The following is a 19606-nucleotide window of genomic DNA, read 5'->3' as shown; positions in this document are numbered from 1 at the left end:
CAGGAGGCTTCTCACTGGCCTAGGTGGGGGTGCTCTCAGACCGAGAGAGGGTCCGTGGTGGGAGGCTTCTCTCTGGCCTGGGTGGGGGTACTCAGAGCGGGAGAGGATCTGTGGCAGGAGGAGGCTGGCTGCTCGTATGGCAGGATGGGCTAGATACCAGGAGGCTGCCTTCATAGCTGGATTGGCTGAGGGTCGGGCAGGGTGTAGGGCGCAGCTTTCACAGGTGCAGTGAACCGGGGTCCACTGAGCCCCGACTGTTGCTCTTTTTCACAGTTCAAACAGCAGCTAGCGTGGCCCAGTCACCTAGCACTAAGGCCCGTGACATGCTGGCTACGTCACTGGCGGGTGGACTGCATGGAAGGATGCTACTGCTCTTAAGTCTGGGTAGGCTGAGGTTGGTTTTAGGAGTGGATGGGCTTGAGGAAGATGTGGATTGCAGGACTACCATCCTGGGGAGGTAGGCAGCTCTCACAGACTTCAGAGCAGTATTGCCTAGGGTTTTTCTCAAGGCCAAACGGAGTGGTGACCAAGAAACTTCTCTCTGTACTGGATGGACCGCAGGGCAGGAGGGCACTTTCAGGGCAGGTTGATCAGATGCTGGATGCTGCTCTGGGCTGGATGGGGTGGAGGGTAGGTGGATGCACCCTGGGCCGGAGCTGGATGGAAAAGAGGGCAGGAGGGCGCTTTCAGGGAAGGTTAGTCAGAATGAAGGGGAGAGGATTTGTAGCCTTACTGCTACAGTGGTCGACCTCGAAGCTGGGGAACCGTGTTCGAGTCGGCAACGACGCTCAACATCCTGTGATTCTGGGTAAATCACTTAATCTCCCTGTGCCTAACAAAAATGAATGTGTCCCTCTGTAACATAGCTGGTGCTCATGTAAAGTGCTCTGATATCTTCGGGTCTAATTTGCGCTATGTAAAACTCTATAAAAAAAACATAAAGATGTTGCTCCCAAGAGTGGAAGGGCCGGAGGGCAGGGAACCGCTCCTGTGATGTAGGGCAGGAGGATGATTCACTGCTGGCTAGGCTGAGCTCCTCAGTCCTGACTGGAGCCCCATAGGGGGACACGCCATGTTCTGATGGTCACAGGCACATGTTTCTGCTGCAGAGAACTATTAAAATAATTCAGAGAGGTTTGAGACCCCTATGGGTTTTCTTCAACGCCCTGCGAAAATTGTTCTGTAAAATGAATAATCAACACCATTTGTAAAAAGAAACCTGTTCACCCCAAAGTCCTCCTGAAGGGGATCAAAAGGGCGCAGCGTTGGACAAGGCCACCTTTTGTCTGGCGGAGCATCTGCTCAGGGTTCTGATGAAGACAGTGCTCTGATCAGCATCTCACCCTCCACACCACACCCACCCACTCACACGTTACCACACCCCAGCACTGGATCAGAGTGGTACCATCGCAAGCCATGCCCAGTGGGCCAGGAGGCTGCCTCTCTGTTCCCAAGTTTATTTTTTATTTATTTATTTAACCCGGGGGTATCAGAGCGCTTTACATGAACAGAAGCAATCAAGAAAAGCAATATTCAGGGTAAACAAAAACAAGCGAGTCCATCTCACATTAACCCCTTCTCTGCTGCCGTTGGCCTCGGCCGTTGCGAGCACTACCTCGCTGGTGCTGCGAACGTCCAAAAGCCGACGCGGCCCCACCCACTCCACGGAACCGCTGCACAGCCGCGAAATAACGGCCGCGGCTAAGGTGTTAAGTTAAAAGGGGGCAAAAATAACGTTAGCAATTTTTCAGGGTAACAAAACACCCAGGTACATCTCGCATTAAGAAAAGGTGGGCAGAAATTCTGGGTAGTTAGTGGGTGATAAACATATAAATGGGTGTAACAACTTAGGGCACAGAAGAGAGGATGATGTGTGAAGAGGGAGAGAGAAGAGAGGGTCAGGAAAAACTGAAGATAACCAATGCAGGGGAAACAGAAAGCAAGGTCAAAGGAATCCTTGAATTAGGACCCATCATACATACATCCTTCTGGAAATAGTGCAACCCTCACAGCAGAGTTCACTTTGCCTTTCACCCTGAAGCGGTTCATAAAATAAGTGCCAACCCTATGTCAAAAGATAACACAACATCAATGTGTGCTTTTGTCTAGTGTGTTGTAACAGCACATTTTCTCTTTTCGCTGTCCATAACAGCAGTCACAGTATTACCAAACTAAACTAATCACTCCCGGGAGGATAAAAGGCTGCGTCGGTTGATAAAATGAGAACCAATCCCATGCAAGAGGAGAAAACAATAACATTTTGTGCATGTATTTAGTATTTGTTACTACACTTTTTGCACATTCGATGTTTGTAACAGGACTAGTATTACCCAGCACAGCTGATCTAACTTGACAGTGTGAAAGGCAGCGCCGGCCCAATGGATTCGACCCGTGGACTGTTTGTTGTATGGTATGTACCGATGGGGGCATAAAGGCTCTATATTGCCACCAGTGCACCGGTACACAAATGTCACTTGGAAAATATTCTATTGCGACGGGGAAGACTTTGTTCCTTTTACTTGGTTCACACAAATCCATGCCAGATTTTGTTTCTTCCAGGTGAAGTTTGTTCCAGACCTCCTGTAAACGTCACTACAATCCCGCTTTCCTGCGGTGGCTGCATTTTGCAAAAGGGACTGCTTCATCTGACAGCATATTATAAACATACACTGAAATGCAAAGGTTTTCAGACATTCGGGCCTACATAGATTAAGGGTTGCACTGGCCCTTCTAGTTAGAACAATGCCCACGACAGGGGCGGCTCTACGCTCATGGCGGCCCTGGGCAGAAAGCGTAGGTAGGGGGCCCCGGAAGAGGGGGTCCGGGCGGGGCGGAGCCCCCTCCCCCGGAGCTCAGGAAGGTGCAGAGGCCAGTGAAGAGGGGGGGTCAGAGTGTTTGGAAATGTAACTGAGCCGGAGGCTGCCATATCCCTGCCAGGGGTCGCTACGCAAATATGTATCCATCCTCAGAGGATTATTATATTATGGATATATATTGGCCTGGTGGCCCCTGGAGTTTGGTGGCCCTGTGCAGGTGCACAGCTTGCACATGCCTAAGGCCGGCCCTGCCCACGAAAGCCATAGCACCGTCCCGCGTCAAATTCTAAAACATGGGCTGACAAAATCCTGACCATAAATGGAAGGTCAACAAAAAAAAAACGATGGTCTCCGCCAAATCTTATCAAACACACACACTTACCAACCTCACCTCGTCCCTCAACAAAAAAATAAAATTAAAAGAAATATACAGGGCTCGAGTTAATATTGCCAAATGTACTTACTCCTAATGCAGGTCTATTGGAATGTTGTTACAATAGGAACAAATTTCAGGTGTGGGTTTGTGTCGAGATGTTGGAAGAAATTTACCTCTGTAAATTGAGATTTATGAAGTGTATAATTTGGTTTTATTTAGAGTGAGGACTGCGGATTATCCGCCTAAACGTGGCGGACGCCTCCTCCGCAGTGTTTAGGTACCACTGACTGACACAAGTGCTCTGGTGAAAAGTTGGATGGGACATATGCCGCTTTTTAGCAGAGCATATGTAAGGGGGTCCCCGCAAGGAAGGTGTATTGTGAACTACATACACTAGAATTATTTAGAAATACAATTAAGCGAAAAATTGTGACAGGTGTTGTAATTTATTAAACAACACTACGTAATTGCCAGTGGCAGTATACAATCACATAAAATTTCAAGCCCCAAGGGGGGAGAAAGGAAGGGATGGGGGGGGGGGTGCTCAGGGAAGTGTCAGATCAAAGAAAAATAACACAGTTTCAAAAAGGAGTAAATGTATTACAAAGTCGCAAACGTTGTAAAAACAATTATAATACAAAAGCCCAAATACAAGGCAACATTTGAAACATATTCAATAGATGACATTCAACGGTCACATCTGAATTTTAGAAACATCGGGGGTGTGCCGGAAATCCAACGAAATAAACAACCGTTGACGTTTCGACCCCTATCTACAGGCTATTTAAAGTCCTTTCGCTGGGTCTTCATCAGGACGTCTACAAGGGGTGAGGGGGTGATGGGGCAATTCATGGAGTACGGCCCGGCAGGGCTCTGTACATGGGAGGGAAAATCGCCACGCAGGAAGTCGTGGTCAATCTTGTTAGGTGGAAACCTCAAACTCCACAGTGGTAGAGACGACTGATATGAGAATAGAAAAAATGATCGTCAGGGATCAATTTCAGTGCAGGCCAACCCGGGCTCCAGATCGATGAGAAAGGGAATTGGTTACATCAAATATAGTGCCGGCCGAACCATCAAGGGATCCACGGGTCTGGCACGAAGCGGGAACACAATACGTCCGCCTTTGTGAGTTTTAGTCAGATAAATGAGCGGACACAGCCATCTACGTTGGTCATACAGCAAACTCCGCAGCGTCTGCAACGTGGAGTGAGGGGTCCACGGGTCTGGCGCGAAGCGGAACTGAATACGTCCGCCTGCGTAAGTTTTAGTCAGATAAACGAGCGGGCACAGCCGTCTACGTTGGTCACACCGCGAAACTCCGCAGCGTCTGCAAAAGACGGTTGTTTATTTCGTTGGATTTCCGGCACCCCCCCCGATATTTCTAAAATTCTGATGTGACCGTTGAATGTCATCTATTGAATATGTTTCAAATGTTGCCTTGTATTTGGGTTTTTGTATTATAATTGTTTTTACAACGTTTGCGACTTTGTAATACATTTACTCCTTTTTGAAACTGTGTTATTTTTCTTTGATCTGACACTTCCCTGAGCACCACCCCCCCTCCCTTCCTTTCTCCCCCCTTGGGGCTTGAAATTTTATGTGATTGTATACTGCCACTGGCAATTACGTAGTGTTGTTTAATAAATTACAACACCTGTCACAATTTTTCGCTTAATTGTATTTCTAAATAATTCTAGTGTAGGTAGTTCACAATACACCTTCCTTGCGGGGACCCCCTTACATATGTACCGTATAGCGCCCAGGTCCCCGTGACTGCATGGGTTCAACCCCCCTATTTGTAACGCTTTTTAGCAGAGGTCTGCCCTCCGCCCAGCTATAAACATGGCCCACGTTCTTGCAACAAAATAAAAGGCGCGCAAGCGCAAAACAGTGTTGTGTTTTCCTAATAAATCAGCATGTTCTCAATAACACCTGCAGGGCACGACTGCACGTTGGCTTAGTGTAATATTTGCATCTGAAACAGAGGATTGTGGGAACTTTCCAAAGACTGACATCTCTCAAAGGTTTTCAGCAGGGACGTCGTGTTTCGCCCAGTTGCGGATGGTCGGTGTGACGTCTTTATTTCGGACTGGTCGGTGTGAAGCTGGAAGAACAGCCGAATAATAATGTACCGAAGTGTAACGTATAGAAAGAGGCGTGAAAATCGCACCCACACGTTTCACTGCTGAAAGGGGCATTGCATAGAGCCTAGGCATACAATGTATGTCCCAGCTCGCGGGGTAGCGAGAAGGATTGCGTCACCTTGAGGTTGGGGGGAGCTCAGAGGGTTGAGCACGCGGTGCAGCGGTCTGAGGATCGTCCGCGCGGGTCACGAGTTCGACCTGCCGCAGGGTTGACTCAACCTTTCATCCTTCTTTTGATGAACATTTCAGGTAGCATCTATTCCTAGAGACAGCGTGGACTTGGTGTTCACGCGGCAGAACACATTCCTGCGCACCACAATAGGCCCGCGGTTGATGGGGGTGAAAGGTCTGAACTGGGGGGGGGGGGGGGGGAACAGGCTCTGAGCGACAGCGGATTAGCGAACCCTTCCATCCTGGTGAGGGCTGGAACGGGTCTTAACTTAAGCCCGCACATCTGGCCCGTGATCCAGGGGTGTAGGGGTGTTTCCTCTCTAGCGCAGAGGTCTGTGGAATACCCGCCCCTCAGTGGTCGTGGGGCTTTAGGATACCGAGAGCAGTGGCTGCTGGTCCCTTTTCGAGGAGTCTGGGGGGTGGGGGGCGGGGGGGGGGTACCTGCTGGAGACGAGATTGAGATGCCCTCCCCTCCACCCACCTATGACACGATTCATCACCCCACACTGCAGTCAGCTCAGGGCCTAGCAGCAGGCGCAGTGGCACAAGGGTGAGCGGGATTCCCTGCACCACAATTAGCCCTGGACTCTACTACTAAACCAGGGCACCATCCCTGCCTGTATAGTACTGTCACCTCGGCTCCCGTGATCGGCAGGCCGGGACTGCGGACAGCCAGAGTCCCGAGCACGAGGCCAGGTGTCTGAGCCCCTCAAAACTGGGGAGGGTCTTATGCATGTTGCATTAATGGGGGTTTCTGAATCTTACCATGAATGCACAAAAGAGAGGCATGCGCTCCAGCCCCAGCGAGACGGGGAGAAAGAAACTGAGCGCTCGAGAGAGAGAGAGAGAGAGAGAGAGAGAGAGAGAGAGAGAGAGAGAGAGAGAGACAGCCTGCATAGGAAAGGAGAGAGTGCGAGAGAGAGAGAGACAGCCTGCATAGGAAAGGAGAAAGTGGGAGAGAGAGATAGACAGTCTGCATAGGAAAGGAGAGAGTGCGAGAGAGAGACAGCCTGCATAGCAAAGAAGATAGTGGGAGAGAGAGAGAGACAGCCTGCATAGGAAAGGAGAGAGTGCGAGAGAAAGACAGCCTGCCTAGGAAAGGAGAGAATGGGAGAGAGAGAGAGAGAGACAGCCTGCATAGGAAAGGGGAAAGTGGGAGAGAGAGAGAGAGACAGCCTGCATAGGAAAGGAGAAAGTGGGAGAGAGAGAGAGACAGCCTGCATAGGAAAGTAGAGAGTGGGAGAGAGAGAGAGAGACAGCCTGCATAGGAAAGGAGAGAGTGCGAGAGAAATACAGCCTGCATAGGAAAGGAGAGAATGGGAGAGAGAGAGACAGCCTGCATAGGAAAGGGGAAAGTGGGAGAGAGAGAGAGACAGCCTGCATAGGAAAGGAGAAAGTGGGAGAGAGAGAGACAGCCTGCATAGGAAAGTAGAGAGTGGGAGAGATAGAGAGACAGCCTGCATAGGAAAGGAGAGAGTGCGAGAGAGAGACAGTCTGCACAGGAAAGGAGAGAGAGAGAGAGGAAGCGTGGTGGTGGGAGGACGCAGAGAGTGAGGGGACGGGGATCAGTGGATCTGGGTAGGTGGACGGATACGGCGGTGAGTGGGTGGCTGGCAGATGTCTGATGGGTGGATGGAGAGGAAGGCGATGAGGTGAATCATACGGATAGGAATGAGGGGGGGGGGGGGAGGGTGCATTTAATGAGAGTATCCCCGACGGACATGCGAGGTGACTGAGAGCGGGGCCCTGGGGGATATAGGAAGGAAGAGACATGTTCGAAATGCACCAAGCAAGGGCTGTCTCTCTATATGTGCGGGTCACTCACTTCTGAGCCTCCGCCACTAATCAACGCCGCCTTAAAAGCGGCGCGAAGCCCCCGCACGAGGCGCCGTGCTGCTGCTGACTCTCATCCGAGGTGTAAAGAGATGCACCTGCCCCACGAGCACGATAGTGGCATGAACCCCGGAGTCAAGGCGCTTGTCGACGCTCAGGCCCGCAGTGACCAGGGTGCGAATTAACGAGTCAAGGCGCTTAATAAATACGGAGACATTCATGCGAACCCAGCAGCGCCTTGGCTGCACCAACTTCCTAGGGGCGTAGCTACCACAGGTGCAGCGGGTGCAGCTGCGCCGGGGCCCAGTGCTATAAACGGCCGATTGAACCCTGACAATGCTATGTTTTACTGGCCCAACAGCAGTCAGAGGGGCCATTATCCCCAGGGACGTACAATCACTTGAAAAAAACACTACACACTTAAAATGACAGTGGCTACAAATGATAAGCCTGTTAAGTGTGTAATGTTTCAAAGTGCCGTTATTACATTTACACGTCTCCTTGGATTTTTCAACGAGAAAGGCATTTTACCGTTCCCGTTCGCAGCCCTTCTTACAACAAACAAGACTTGCCCCCTTCCAAGATATGCACCATTGCACATGTTCACGACACACAACCGTGAGATTTGCACCGCTGCACAAGTTCACGACAAAACCCGTTTGTGCTACCGACACACGGTAAACTATTTTACTTCCGTCGTTTTTATTTTTTAAGCAAATGTTGACGCACCAACACTTGCCCTTCAACTGTAACAAAACAGGCTTCAGACAAACTGCTACCCAATCAGATTGCACCACTGTTTTACTACCAGTGTTGGGGGGTGAGTTATTTTATTGTATCGCACACCCCTTGAGAAGGAGTGGCCTCGCTTTGCAATTCTGCACTGTTATAGTATGTCATCCTCGTCCCAGCTACAAAACTTCACTGAACAGTGTGATCCTGGCCATATAAACAGCGGTTTCTCTTTTAAAAGGAGCGGGCAGTGGCCGAGTTAGAATACATTCGAGGCCACCAGCGAGTCCGGAGTAAGATTCTCATTTGCACCAGTGGGTTTGTTTACTTTATACTGCTGGAGGTCACGCACCATGGTGAACCGTAAGGGCTTTTACTTCCGGGGCAAGGGCGCGGGACGCAGCGAAGCGCCGCAAAAGCGCGTCGACGCCTCGTCAGGGGCAGTAAGCGCTGATATGAATGCAATTACAATACAATTACAACCGGAGGGTCCCAACTTGCCGTGATCCCAAAGATACCCGTGTAAAACACTTGCACCTGTTTAGAGCTATTAACCGAGATACTGGTATATATATATATATATATATATATATATATATATATATATATATATATATATATATATATATATATATATATATATATATATATATATATATATATATATATACACACACACACACACTGTCACGAGACGTTTTAGTCCGTAATTCAGAATAAAACACACCATCTCCTTCAGGATTTTGAATTATGAACGGAGGAGACTCCGGAAGAAGCCCGGTGCCCGAAAGATGTGAAGTCAGGTCTGGGAGATGCAGGTTTATCACGTATTTAATGGTCGGCCATTTCACCGTAGGCATCAGAAAGCATCTTTTTGTCCCGCGCATTTTCCGCTTGGAAGTGAAAACTGCATTTCAAACTGCATATTATGGATTTAGCGCCTTTTTTTAAATACTTAGTTTAAGGAAATGCATTACACATCCTGGGAAAACGATTATGCTGTTCTTCAAATCAGTTTCAGGATGAGATACTAACTTTACTCGCACTTTCGGGGTTTGAGCCTGCGTCTCGGTTGAGATGTGTTTGTTAGAATTTATGTTATTCTGAGAGGGGGAAGAGTCTTTTTCGTGCTTTGGTTATTCATGCGAAAAGCGCCTACATAGACCAACTGGATCATACTGGGCACTATGCACAAACAAATATTACATTGACTCTGACAGGGTTAGTCACCATCACGCATACGTATAAGGGAGAAAGCTGGGTTTACGACATTTCTCTAGCTGTCTCCGTTTCTGTGCGTATCTCTTTGCTAACACCGCGGGTGTTCCGCTTTCTCCCTCTTAGCTGCCTGCGCTGAGTGTGAAAGTGATTCGGTTGGCGGGAACCAAGGCAGTTTATGACCCGAAAGGGGCATCTATATGTGTAGCGTGTGTTTGATTCAACATAAAGGAAGACGGGATGAAAGGATGAGATCTCGGGGGATGAAAAGATGAGATCTCAGGGGATGAAAGGATGAGATCCCACAGGAGTCAGCGGATGAAAGGATGAGATCCGGCAGGATTCCTCATTCGGGGATGAAAGGATGAGATCCGGCAGGAGTCAGGGGGTGAAAGGAAGAGATCTGGCAGAAGGCAGGGGATGAAAGGATGAGATCCCGCAGGAGTCGGGGGATAAGTGGAAGTCATCTGGCAGGAGTCGGGGATGAAAGGATGAGATCCGACAAGAGTCAGGGGATGAAAGGATGAAATCCTGCAGGAATCAGCGGATGAAAAGATGAGATCCGGCAGGATTCATCATTCAGGGGATGAAAGGATGAGATCCAGCAGGAGTCAGGGGGTGAAAGGAAGAGATCTGGCAGGAGTCGGGGGGTGAAAGGATGAGATCCCGCAGGAGTCAGGGGATGAAAGGATGAGATCCCGCAGGAGTCAGCGGATGAAAGGATGAGATCCGTCAGGATTCATCATTCAGGGGATGAAATGATGAGATCCGGCAGGAGTCGGCGGATGAAAGGAAGAGATCTGGCAGGAGTCGGGGGATGAAAGGATGAGATCCGACAGGAGTCAGGGGATGAAAGGATGAGATCCCGCAGGAGTCAGCGGATGAAAGGATGAGATCCGTCAGGATTCATCATTCAGGGGATGAAAGGATGAGATCCGGCAGGAGTCAGGGGCTGAAAGGAAGAGATCTGGCAGAAGGCAGGGGATGAAAGTATGAGACCCGACAGGAGTCAGGGGATGAAAGGATGAGATCCGGCAGGAGTCGGCGGATGAAAGGAAGAGATCTGGCAGGAGTCGGGGGATGAAAGGATGAGACCCGACAGGAGTCAGGGGATGAAAGGATGAGATCCCGCAGGAGTCAGCGAATGAAAGGATGAGATCCGTCAGGATTCATCATTCAGGGGATGAAAGGATGAGATCCGGCAGGAGTCAGGGGCTGAAAGGAAGAGATCTGGCAGAAGGCAGGGGATGAAAGTATGAGACCCGACAGGAGTCAGGAGATGAAAGGATGAGATCCGGCAGGAGTCGGCGGATGAAAGGATGAGATCCCGCATGAGTCAGGATGAAAGGAAGAGATCTGGCAGGAGTCGGAGATGAAAGGATGAGATCCTACACGAGTCAGGGGATGAAAGGATGAGATCCGGCAGGAGTCAGGGGCTGAAAGGAAGAGATCTGGCAGAAGGCAGGGGATGAAAGTATGAGACCCGTCAGGAGTCGGCGGATGAAAGGTTGAGATCCCGCAGGAGTCGGGATGAAAGGAAGAGATCTGGCAGGAGTCGGGGGATGAAAGGATGAGATCCGACAGGAGTCAGGGGGTGAAAGGATGAGATCCCGCAGGAGTCAGCGGATGAAAGGATGAGATCCGTCAGGATTCACCATTCAGGCGATGAAAGGATGAGATCCGGCAGGAGTCAGGGGCTGAAAGGAAGAGATCTGGCAGAAGGCAGGGGATGAAAGTATGAGACCCGACAGGAGTCAGGAGATGAAAGGATGAGATCCGGCAGGAGTCGGCAGATGAAAGGATGAGATCCCGCAGGAGTCGGGATGAAAGGAAGAGATCTGGCAGGAGTCGGGGGATGAAAGGATGAGATCCGACACGAGTCAGGGGATGAAAGGATGAGATCCCGCAGGAGTCAGTGGATGAAAGGATGAGATGCGGCAGGAGTCAGGAGATGAAAGGTTGAGATCCGAGAGGAGTCAGGGGATGAAAGGGTGAGATCCGGTAGGAGGCAGGTGTTTGAAACCGACATGGTTTTTCACGATCCATTTTCAGCTACACTTTTTCCAGGTTCTCCGTTATTTTGGGCGTGGAACTGATACATGATTCCATAGTTAAATGTCTGGTTATAGACACAGTGCAGAAGGTTAGCTCATTTCTTGGTTATTTGCATTCTTTAAAGGGAAAGCATCCAGAGCAACTGACTACAAACGGACGTGCACAGGGTCACACAATTTTGTTACATGGAGAAGAAGAAGGGATCAGAGCTCCGGGGAGTCGCAAAGAAAACAATGCAACACATTTCTGGGGCCAGGACCGAAGACGCCCCTGCCATGTCGGGCAAGAAATACCGAAAGATTGTTATATAATGATAAATCAATGCGTAAAGATACTGAAGCAACAGGGGGTGACGAAGGGGAAACCAAATGATCAAAAAAGGAGGAGGGGTCCCTTAAAGTTTAAGGGATCCTAAGAAAGAGTAAAACCGACACGGGCAGAAGGAGGCCCGGAGGACAGCCACCCCGGGAGGAGCGATCTTAGACCGCAGGATTGCACCCTGGGCATGAGGCACGCGCCCACGTGGGTCTAAGTACAGTAGAATGGCAAGGGCGTGTTAATAATGGTGAATGGATGAAACCGGCGGGGATCTCACCTGTGGGGTGCAGACGCCCCCCGAAAACAGGCCGCTCAGAGAGGTAGCCGCTTAAGACAGCTCGGTGGGCTGAGTGGCAGCCCCGCAGCCGAGATAGGAGTGTACCCCAAGGTACATTTTCCAAACCAGGCGGGTAGCGCCTCGCACGCTGAGTAGCGCCAAGATAACACGTGGAGTTGTTTAAGTTCACACCCGCGCACAAGCTGCCGCGAGCCCTGGGTGTTGTAAGCACCACACAACAAGCTGTGACGTGCCAACAAGTTATGGATGGCTGGCTTTACCAACTAGTAAAGAGGGTGTGAGAAAGCAGAAGACAAGGAGAGGTGACGAGATATCTTCTATGTCGCGAGGAGGAGAGGGGCACACCGAGGCGTGCCGTGTCAGGCCGAGGGAGTGCGAAGTGCAGAGCCGGGGATGTCCAGCAGGGGGCGATAGGCGAGAAATGCTAGGTAATAGGTTGGCGCGCAGGGAGAGAGATGCAATGCAACGACGAGAGGCCGAGAGAGGGGGAGATGCTCAAACAAGAAGCTGACAGGAGGATGTCTGATCGCGGTGACAGGCCCCAGAGAGTGAGGTGTGCACAGGAGAGACTGGCAGGCGGGGGGCAGCACTGACATGCATTGCAGGGAGAGCTGAACGAACGGGGGAGGGGCTTGACGGATGAAGAACCGGGAGAGACGCTTCAGTGACGGGCAGCGGGGCAGGGAAGCACGGCTGACCCGAGGGGAGAGAGAGGCCGACACACCTGGGCTAGGGACCGCAAGGGCAGAGGAGTGAAAGAGAGGGACCGAGACACCCCGGGTAGGCACTGTAGGTAACGGTGTGAAAGATAGGGTCAGAGACACCCTATGTAGGCACTGTAAGTCAAAAGATGTGAACGGTAGGGGGCTAAGACACCCCAGATAGGCACTGGAAGGCAAAAGGTGTGAAAGTCAGGGGGCTTAGACACCCCAGATAGGCACTGGAAGGCAAAAGGTGTGAAAGTCAGGGGGCTTAGACACCCCAGATAGGCACTGGAAGGCAAAAGGTGTGAAAGTCAGGGGGCTTAGACACCCCGGATAGGCACTGGAAGGCAAAAGGTGTGAAAGGCAGGCGGCTGAGACACGCAGGATAGGCACTGGAAGTCAAAGGTGTGAAAGGTAGGGGCTGCGACACCCAGGATAGGCACCGGAAGTCAAAGGTGTAAAAGGTAGGGGCTGAGACACCCAGGATACACAGTGGAAGTCAAAAGTTGTGAACAGTATGGGCTGAGACACCCAGGATAGGCACTGGAAGTCAAAAGGTTTGAAATGTAGTGGGCTGAGACACTCAGGATAGGCACTGGAAATCAAAAGGTGTGAAAGGCAGGTGGCTGAGACACCCAGGAGAGGCACCGGAAGTCAAAGTGTGAAAGGTATGGGGCTGAGACACCCCAGATAGGCGCCGGAAGTCAAAAGGTGTGAAAGGTAAGGGCTGATACACCCCGGATGGGTACTGGAAGTCAAAAGGTGTGAAAGGTAGGGTCTGAGACATCCCGGATAGGCACCGGAAGTCAAAAGGTATGAACGGTAGGGGGCTGAGACACCCCGGATAAGCACTGGAAGTCAACAGGTGTGAACGGTAGGGGGTGTTTGTGGTGTGGCAAGGCTGCCATGGGCTCTGGTGCAAGCACGGAAAATCGGCCCGTAGTTCCAGTTAGGTAGTAAGATACAATCACAATTTGGTTTCACAGGGCCCCTCGCACCCTAGGGCTCAGGTGCCACTGCACCAGACGCCTGTGGGTGTGGTGGGCCTAAACGCCTGTGCAGTAGTCCAAGGGGGAAAGCCTTCCGTGGATGTTCAACAATCAGGGCATGTGCTGAGGCAGGTTTGTTCCCATGCCTGAACGTGATAATATGAAATCCTGTATATAAAGGTGATAGCGACCCCTGAAGGTGCCCTTGGTGCCAACCAGCCTCCTATTATATTCCGTAGAGTGATTTCCAAAGAAATCTCAAGACACTCTCCAGAAGCCTCATCTCACGGGGTGTGTGCAGGAACACCGCACAGAGGCAATGATCTTCATGCAACAATATCAAATATATTAAACAATGTTATGTACCAGATATAGACTCCACTCAACACCCAAAGGGCCTCCTAACAAGGAAAATATAAAGCTTTCTTGCACCAATGCAGAGTCAACATCTGATCCCTGTAACATGCACCAGTAAACTACTTGAAGTAGGTCACTTGACCAGCAGGACTGCACGAAGGGCTCGCTCAGCTGTTTGGGTGAATGAGGAACTGGCTCAAATTGTTTTGTAGTATTATTTTGTAACCGCACAAGCACAAACCCGCCATTACAGCGCCTTCCGACAGAACCAGGATCCTTTACATATTTTTAGGAACATGAAGACTGAGTAACTTACCAGGAATCACAGGGTTTTGAGACAACGCTGGGATTTGAACCTGGATTCCTGGTTCCCTAGTCAGGCGCACAGCCACTAGGCCACATCCCCTTCTTGGTTGCCAGCTTCGGTAAGCCACTCTGAAGAAGCCCAATCTACTAACAATTTGTGAGGAACTAATATTTTTTTGTAAGAAAAATCAGACCCCTGGCGAGGCTTTTTTGGAAACTATCTCTGGACTGCCATGGCTTCCGAGGTCGACGTCCAGTAAAATGTACTCCACCTTCCCAGGTACCACCCACCAACCTGCCCGGTCACTAACGTATTGAAACTTGAGGGGTCCTCCCTACAAGGCACGTGGTGGGGCCCCCTCTGGGATCAACCAGTTGTGCAGCCATAGTGCTTTGCTGAGGGGGCCCACTGGAGCTTGGGGCCCTGCCGCACTGCGGGGGCTGCGAAGGCCTGTGCAACGCCCCTGTGCCCGGTCTTCAGACCCACAGAATGGGGTTTCTTGTTCCTTCTTACGCACGTCAATACGTTGACATATCACTCTTTCTTCATGGTTATTTTATTCTCCTCAACTATCCCATATTTCACTTGTGTGTACACATCCTACCTGAATCTCCCTAATAAAATTCTCAATATATAAAAAGTACCCTAGACACAAAAGGGTGGAGAAACGGAAAGGTACATGCCCCTACTCCTCCACCATCCCGTCTGCCCCGGACTCACCTTCCCTTCTCATGCCCACCTTCAGGCACTTCTTGAGCCGGCAGAACTGGCACTGGTTGCGGTGGTGTTGGTCGATGGGGCAGTCCCGGTTGCCACGACAGGTGTAGCTCAGGTTCCGTCGCACCGACCTCTTGAAGAAGCTCTTGCATCCCTCGCAGGTGAACTGGCCATAATGCTTACCGCTTGATTTGTCCCCGCATACCATGCAGTCCACGCAGGGGGGAAGCCCTTTGTCCCCGGGGTCCTGGCTCTTTGGAGGGCCGGAGGAGGTGTGTGGGGTCCCGCCAGGATCTTGGGAGCACAGAGCAACTGGTCCCACAGCTTGGCCGAGATCCTCCTGCCAGGGGCTCACCACCATGGCCATCGTAAGACGGGAAAAAAGTTACAGAGGTGTCCAAAGAAATCCACTGCTACAGAAGAAGGGCAGATACCTTGACAGAATTCCAAATCTACCAGAACATCCAATAGATGGGAAACCCCAAAATGGTAAAAGTGTCTCTGCGTTCAGGATGAAACTGGAGATCAGGCTCCTTATTGAGGCCTTCTGGAGCTAAAGTGTTCCGTTTTATAGTTCACCTCTGTCTGACAACAAATGATGGGGCCTCAAATGAGAGTAAAGCAAAATAAATGGGGGAAGATCAGTCCAGAAGCTGCGTGTTGTGGTGGACAGAGGGGCTTTGTTCTGTAGTGCGCAATGTCTACGCTTCCCAAACTCACTCTTTTCTTGCTTGTGAGGTGTTGGTCTTTCCAAAGGGGTCAAGCAGCCAGGTCTGATATCAGACCTCCACAATATGGACAACTGATGTCTTATTTCAGTGAAGTGAGCTTTGGAGCACAAACTGTACCAGTGACATCATCTCCTGGCTGGGTACATATGTTTTCCGTGTGTCCTCTGTAAGACGCCTTTGTCATTCTGCGTAAATGCCGCGTTTTACACACTTTCTTGAATAGGATGAAAAACAAGCCTAATTTTAAGAGTGTTTTGACCAAATCAAATATAAAGTCTCTTTCCTTGTTTTTTGTTGTTTTTTTATCTGTGCTTATCTGACACCTTAACAAATCCACGATACGAGTTCATTTGTGTCCATGTATCCATTTCTTCCCAGAAAGAGGGTGAGGGGGAATACTGTATTTTTAAGTCTGTGGGAAAGAAAGACAAGAAAAAGGAGACAATTAACATCTTCTTATGAATGACCGTGCAGCCACAATGCACCACCTCTCCATGGAGAATTCCTGCGCACCCCAGAGCATCTCCCAGCTGGAGGGCTTCCAGAGATGGAGCGGGGAGGGCCACACGCCCTCGGCTGAACCTTTCACGGCATCTTAACTAAACGCCAATGTCTTGTAATATCTGAAAGCGCATCATAACTGCCCACTTTCATTTCTAGCCTGCGCTGCATTTTGGAGGGAAAACAAGTGTTTATTTAGTTAGTTTTAGGTATTAAAATGGGTGTTGGACAGATAGATAGATAGATAGATAGATAGATAGATAGATAGATAGATAGATAGATAGATAGATAGATAGAGTGAGTGAGGGCGATAGATAGATAGATAGATAGATAGATAGATAGATAGATAGATAGTTAGATAGCGATAGATAGATAGATAGATAGATAGATAGATAGATAGATAGATAGATAGATAGATAGATAGATAGATAGATAGTTAGATAGCGAGCGATAGATAGATAGATAGATAGATAGATAGATAGATAGATAGATAGATAGATAGATAGATAGATAGATAGATAGATAGATAGATAGATAGATAGATAGCACTACAGCTCTTTGTGCTAACGCCATCAAGTGGTTCTGGCGACACTCTTATCCAAGAAATGTGTTTTTTTAAAGTTCTGGACAGATTGGGTTGTTTTGATTCAGCCAATCCTTTCAAAGCTTTTTGAAATATGCATAACACCGCTGTAGCACAAGCCCTAAACGTTACACACGCTGGGGTCACTATATGTATAATTACACTTTCACTACTTGGTAAAAAGTAGAATTCCCCCAGGTTTAATTAAAACGCTGCAATTCGACGAAATCGCACACCCGTGAATTAGTGCGCACACTGCACAGGCGTGACATCATTCTCTTCAGATACAGATTTCTAAACACTTTCTGTCTCTTTGAAGAACGGCCAACCCGATTAAAGTGGTCCTTATATAAATAAATAAATTCCTAATTTGGATTATACACTAAAGCGATTTCCAAAGGCGCAAAATCAGCTTAGAATACCTATAAATGTAAATATGCAGATTTTAGATAGCCGAACGCCAGCTGTGCGCTTATTTCGGACGTACACAAATCTGCTAAACTGGGTCCTTTAGTAGATAATTGTTCGATCTAAACTAAACTGATGGACGATCACACACGATCCAGTGGGGAAGCTGGGATTGTCCTCGGATATCCCCGTCCCTAGAGTCACTGCTCAGCTAAATGCCCATCTCACGCTGGGATCGTGTTTCTGGTCTGATTGCTGTGCGCTGACACATGTTTGCACATTGTTGGGGACTTGTGACGCATTATTTAAGAGGTGTCCCCGTACACCGCGAGTTTATCACCCTGCACGGCGGTTCATAGGGGTGCTTCACACGCAACTCAGCATGAGGTTTAGCAAATCGCATGAAAAATCCGAAATAAAGTGCTTTCCTCCAAAATAAGCAACAACCGACAGACAGTTGTCTCGGTTAAAATCACCTATTTTTTTAACATTGAGAAACAGTGACCGAACCCTGGCGTCCTCGGCATCAAAGACAGAAGAAAAGCGTAAAATTACCAAAAATAACAAGAGCTTTTTAAAAATTCCATTATCGACCATCTTTTGGACACAATAATAATGCCCTCCCGCTATCCAAAAGATACTGCGAGGAGAGCCCATTGCCATTAAAGTGCGCCACTTAATTCATTTACTCTCTTTTGTAATTTAATGTATTTCTCGTGTTCTGTCTGCCTTACGAGGCGCTGCCGTTGTCGGAGACTGCTTCAAAGCGCTTCGGCAACTATAAGAATGAAAAATAACAGTCCGCGGTAACTTGTGGTGCAATAGGGGCACTTTGTTTAGGCAGCAAGAGCCAAGTGCCGTGTGGTGTATTATGTACACAAGGTTCATTTACTAGCAGGTTCTATTCCTATGCTCAAAATTATTATCATTCTTAGAAGCAATGGCAGACATCGGTATTAATAACATTTATGTCAGCAACGCCAACAATTACGAGTAGATCGGACATCCCTTGCAGTCCTCTAGGTCCAGAATTAAAATTAATTTGTTTGTCTTGTTTTGAAATAAAATATTATAATAAATATATATATATATATATATATATATATATATATATATATATATATATATATATATATATATATATATATATATATTTTTTTTTTTCATTCATTCCCCAGGGCTAGATAGATACTCTTTCTCTTTGGCAGGAATCTGCTGACATTTTAAGACTTGGAAACAATGATCCTGTGAAAGGGATTTCCACATACACTCGTAGAAGCCACCCCTGCTAACATTAAAAGTTCAAAAGAGTGGTACTCCGTAGTCCTTATGTACTGTAACTGGTGCCAATGTAAATGTAAAGCGCTCTGACACCTTCGGGTAAAGTTCGCGCTATAAAAAAAAAAAATAATAATAATAAATACTTGCGAGCCAGAAAGGCAGGCTCCAGCCCCTTGCTTCCACTCTCCGTTAGAAGCGCACAAAGACGCATTATTAATCAGAATACATTTCACATAATATTTCAGTTACTGAATGCAGTGTCTCTTCATAAAACAGATCTGCCAGTTCGCTTAAACTCGAGATACCGTCTCGCATTCACAATATAATAATAATAAAATAAAAAAAACACGTCTAGGCTGATTAAGTCCACCAAGCAATTGCAATAAATGGGGTCCGTGTACCTTTCGCTGCGCTCGGCTGCCCGAGGCTGCTAATCGCGATGCAGATCATAAAGGCCCCCAGGCTCTGGCAGGGGGGCGAGGGTTGCAGCGGACCCGGCAGTGCAGCGCAGCTCCTGTCCTCCCGGGAGCTTCCCTGGATTGTGACAGTTCGCAAACATTTCCTAAAAGGAAACTTTGGGCTGCGCAAGCCTGGCCCCCTGCATGTCAGATTCACCCCGTGGGGTCGAGGCCACGCCCAGCGCTCTCCGAGTCACGTGCTCCGGCACGCTGCTACAATGCGCGCCTCCTTCAATGGGGGGCGGGGCCGGGCGAATCCATTACCGCCCAGGCAGGGGAAAGCGACTGGAGCTCGCTTTGTGAGCGAGGCGTGAATGTCCTGCTTGCGCTCACTGAAGGTCTTTGATCGGGAAAAGGCGCGCATTCGAACGTGGAAAAAAGGCTGAAAGAAGTCAGCTCCAGTGAACGACAGGGACAGTCTAAGGCTGTGGTAGTTTAAAGCGACATCATAATTTAAATAACTAATATAAAACGTTATCAGGGCACATATCGTAAGAAAAGAAGAGGGCTGAGTAACCATGTTAGGCAGTATGCAAGTGACATCATGGCACGTGACATCACAGGCAGGGCACAAGTCCTAAAAAAAGAATTGGGGGACGCTGTCAC

The 19606-nt window shown here is 49.0% G+C and overlaps 1 protein-coding gene across 3 annotated transcripts in view; it reads right to left on the bottom strand.

The window, feature by feature from the left end:
• LOC147677749 (nuclear receptor subfamily 2 group F member 5-like) overlaps positions 1-19110 on the bottom strand; it is an 85310-nt gene extending 66200 nt beyond the window's left edge. Inside the window, exons 1-2 of one of the 3 annotated variants that reach the window (XM_086945386.1) lie at positions 18944-19108; positions 15042-16181 (exon numbers count right to left, since the gene is read on the bottom strand). In XM_086945386.1, coding sequence (XP_086801512.1) covers positions 15042-15405 — 364 coding nt within the window. In that variant the 5' untranslated portion in view covers positions 15406-16181; positions 18944-19108. Of the gene's footprint in view, positions 1-15041; positions 16182-18943 lie in introns of all 3 variants that reach the window. The other 2 variants (XM_086945385.1, XM_086945387.1) reach the window with 2 other exon arrangements.
• Between the last annotated feature and the right edge of the window lie 496 nt (positions 19111-19606).

The sequence above is a fragment of the Lissotriton vulgaris genome, chromosome 12 (genome assembly GCF_964263255.1).
Source record: "Lissotriton vulgaris chromosome 12, aLisVul1.2, whole genome shotgun sequence".
Classification (NCBI taxonomy): domain Eukaryota; kingdom Metazoa; phylum Chordata; class Amphibia; order Caudata; family Salamandridae; genus Lissotriton; species Lissotriton vulgaris.
This window is presented reverse-complemented; position numbering and strand designations above follow the sequence as displayed.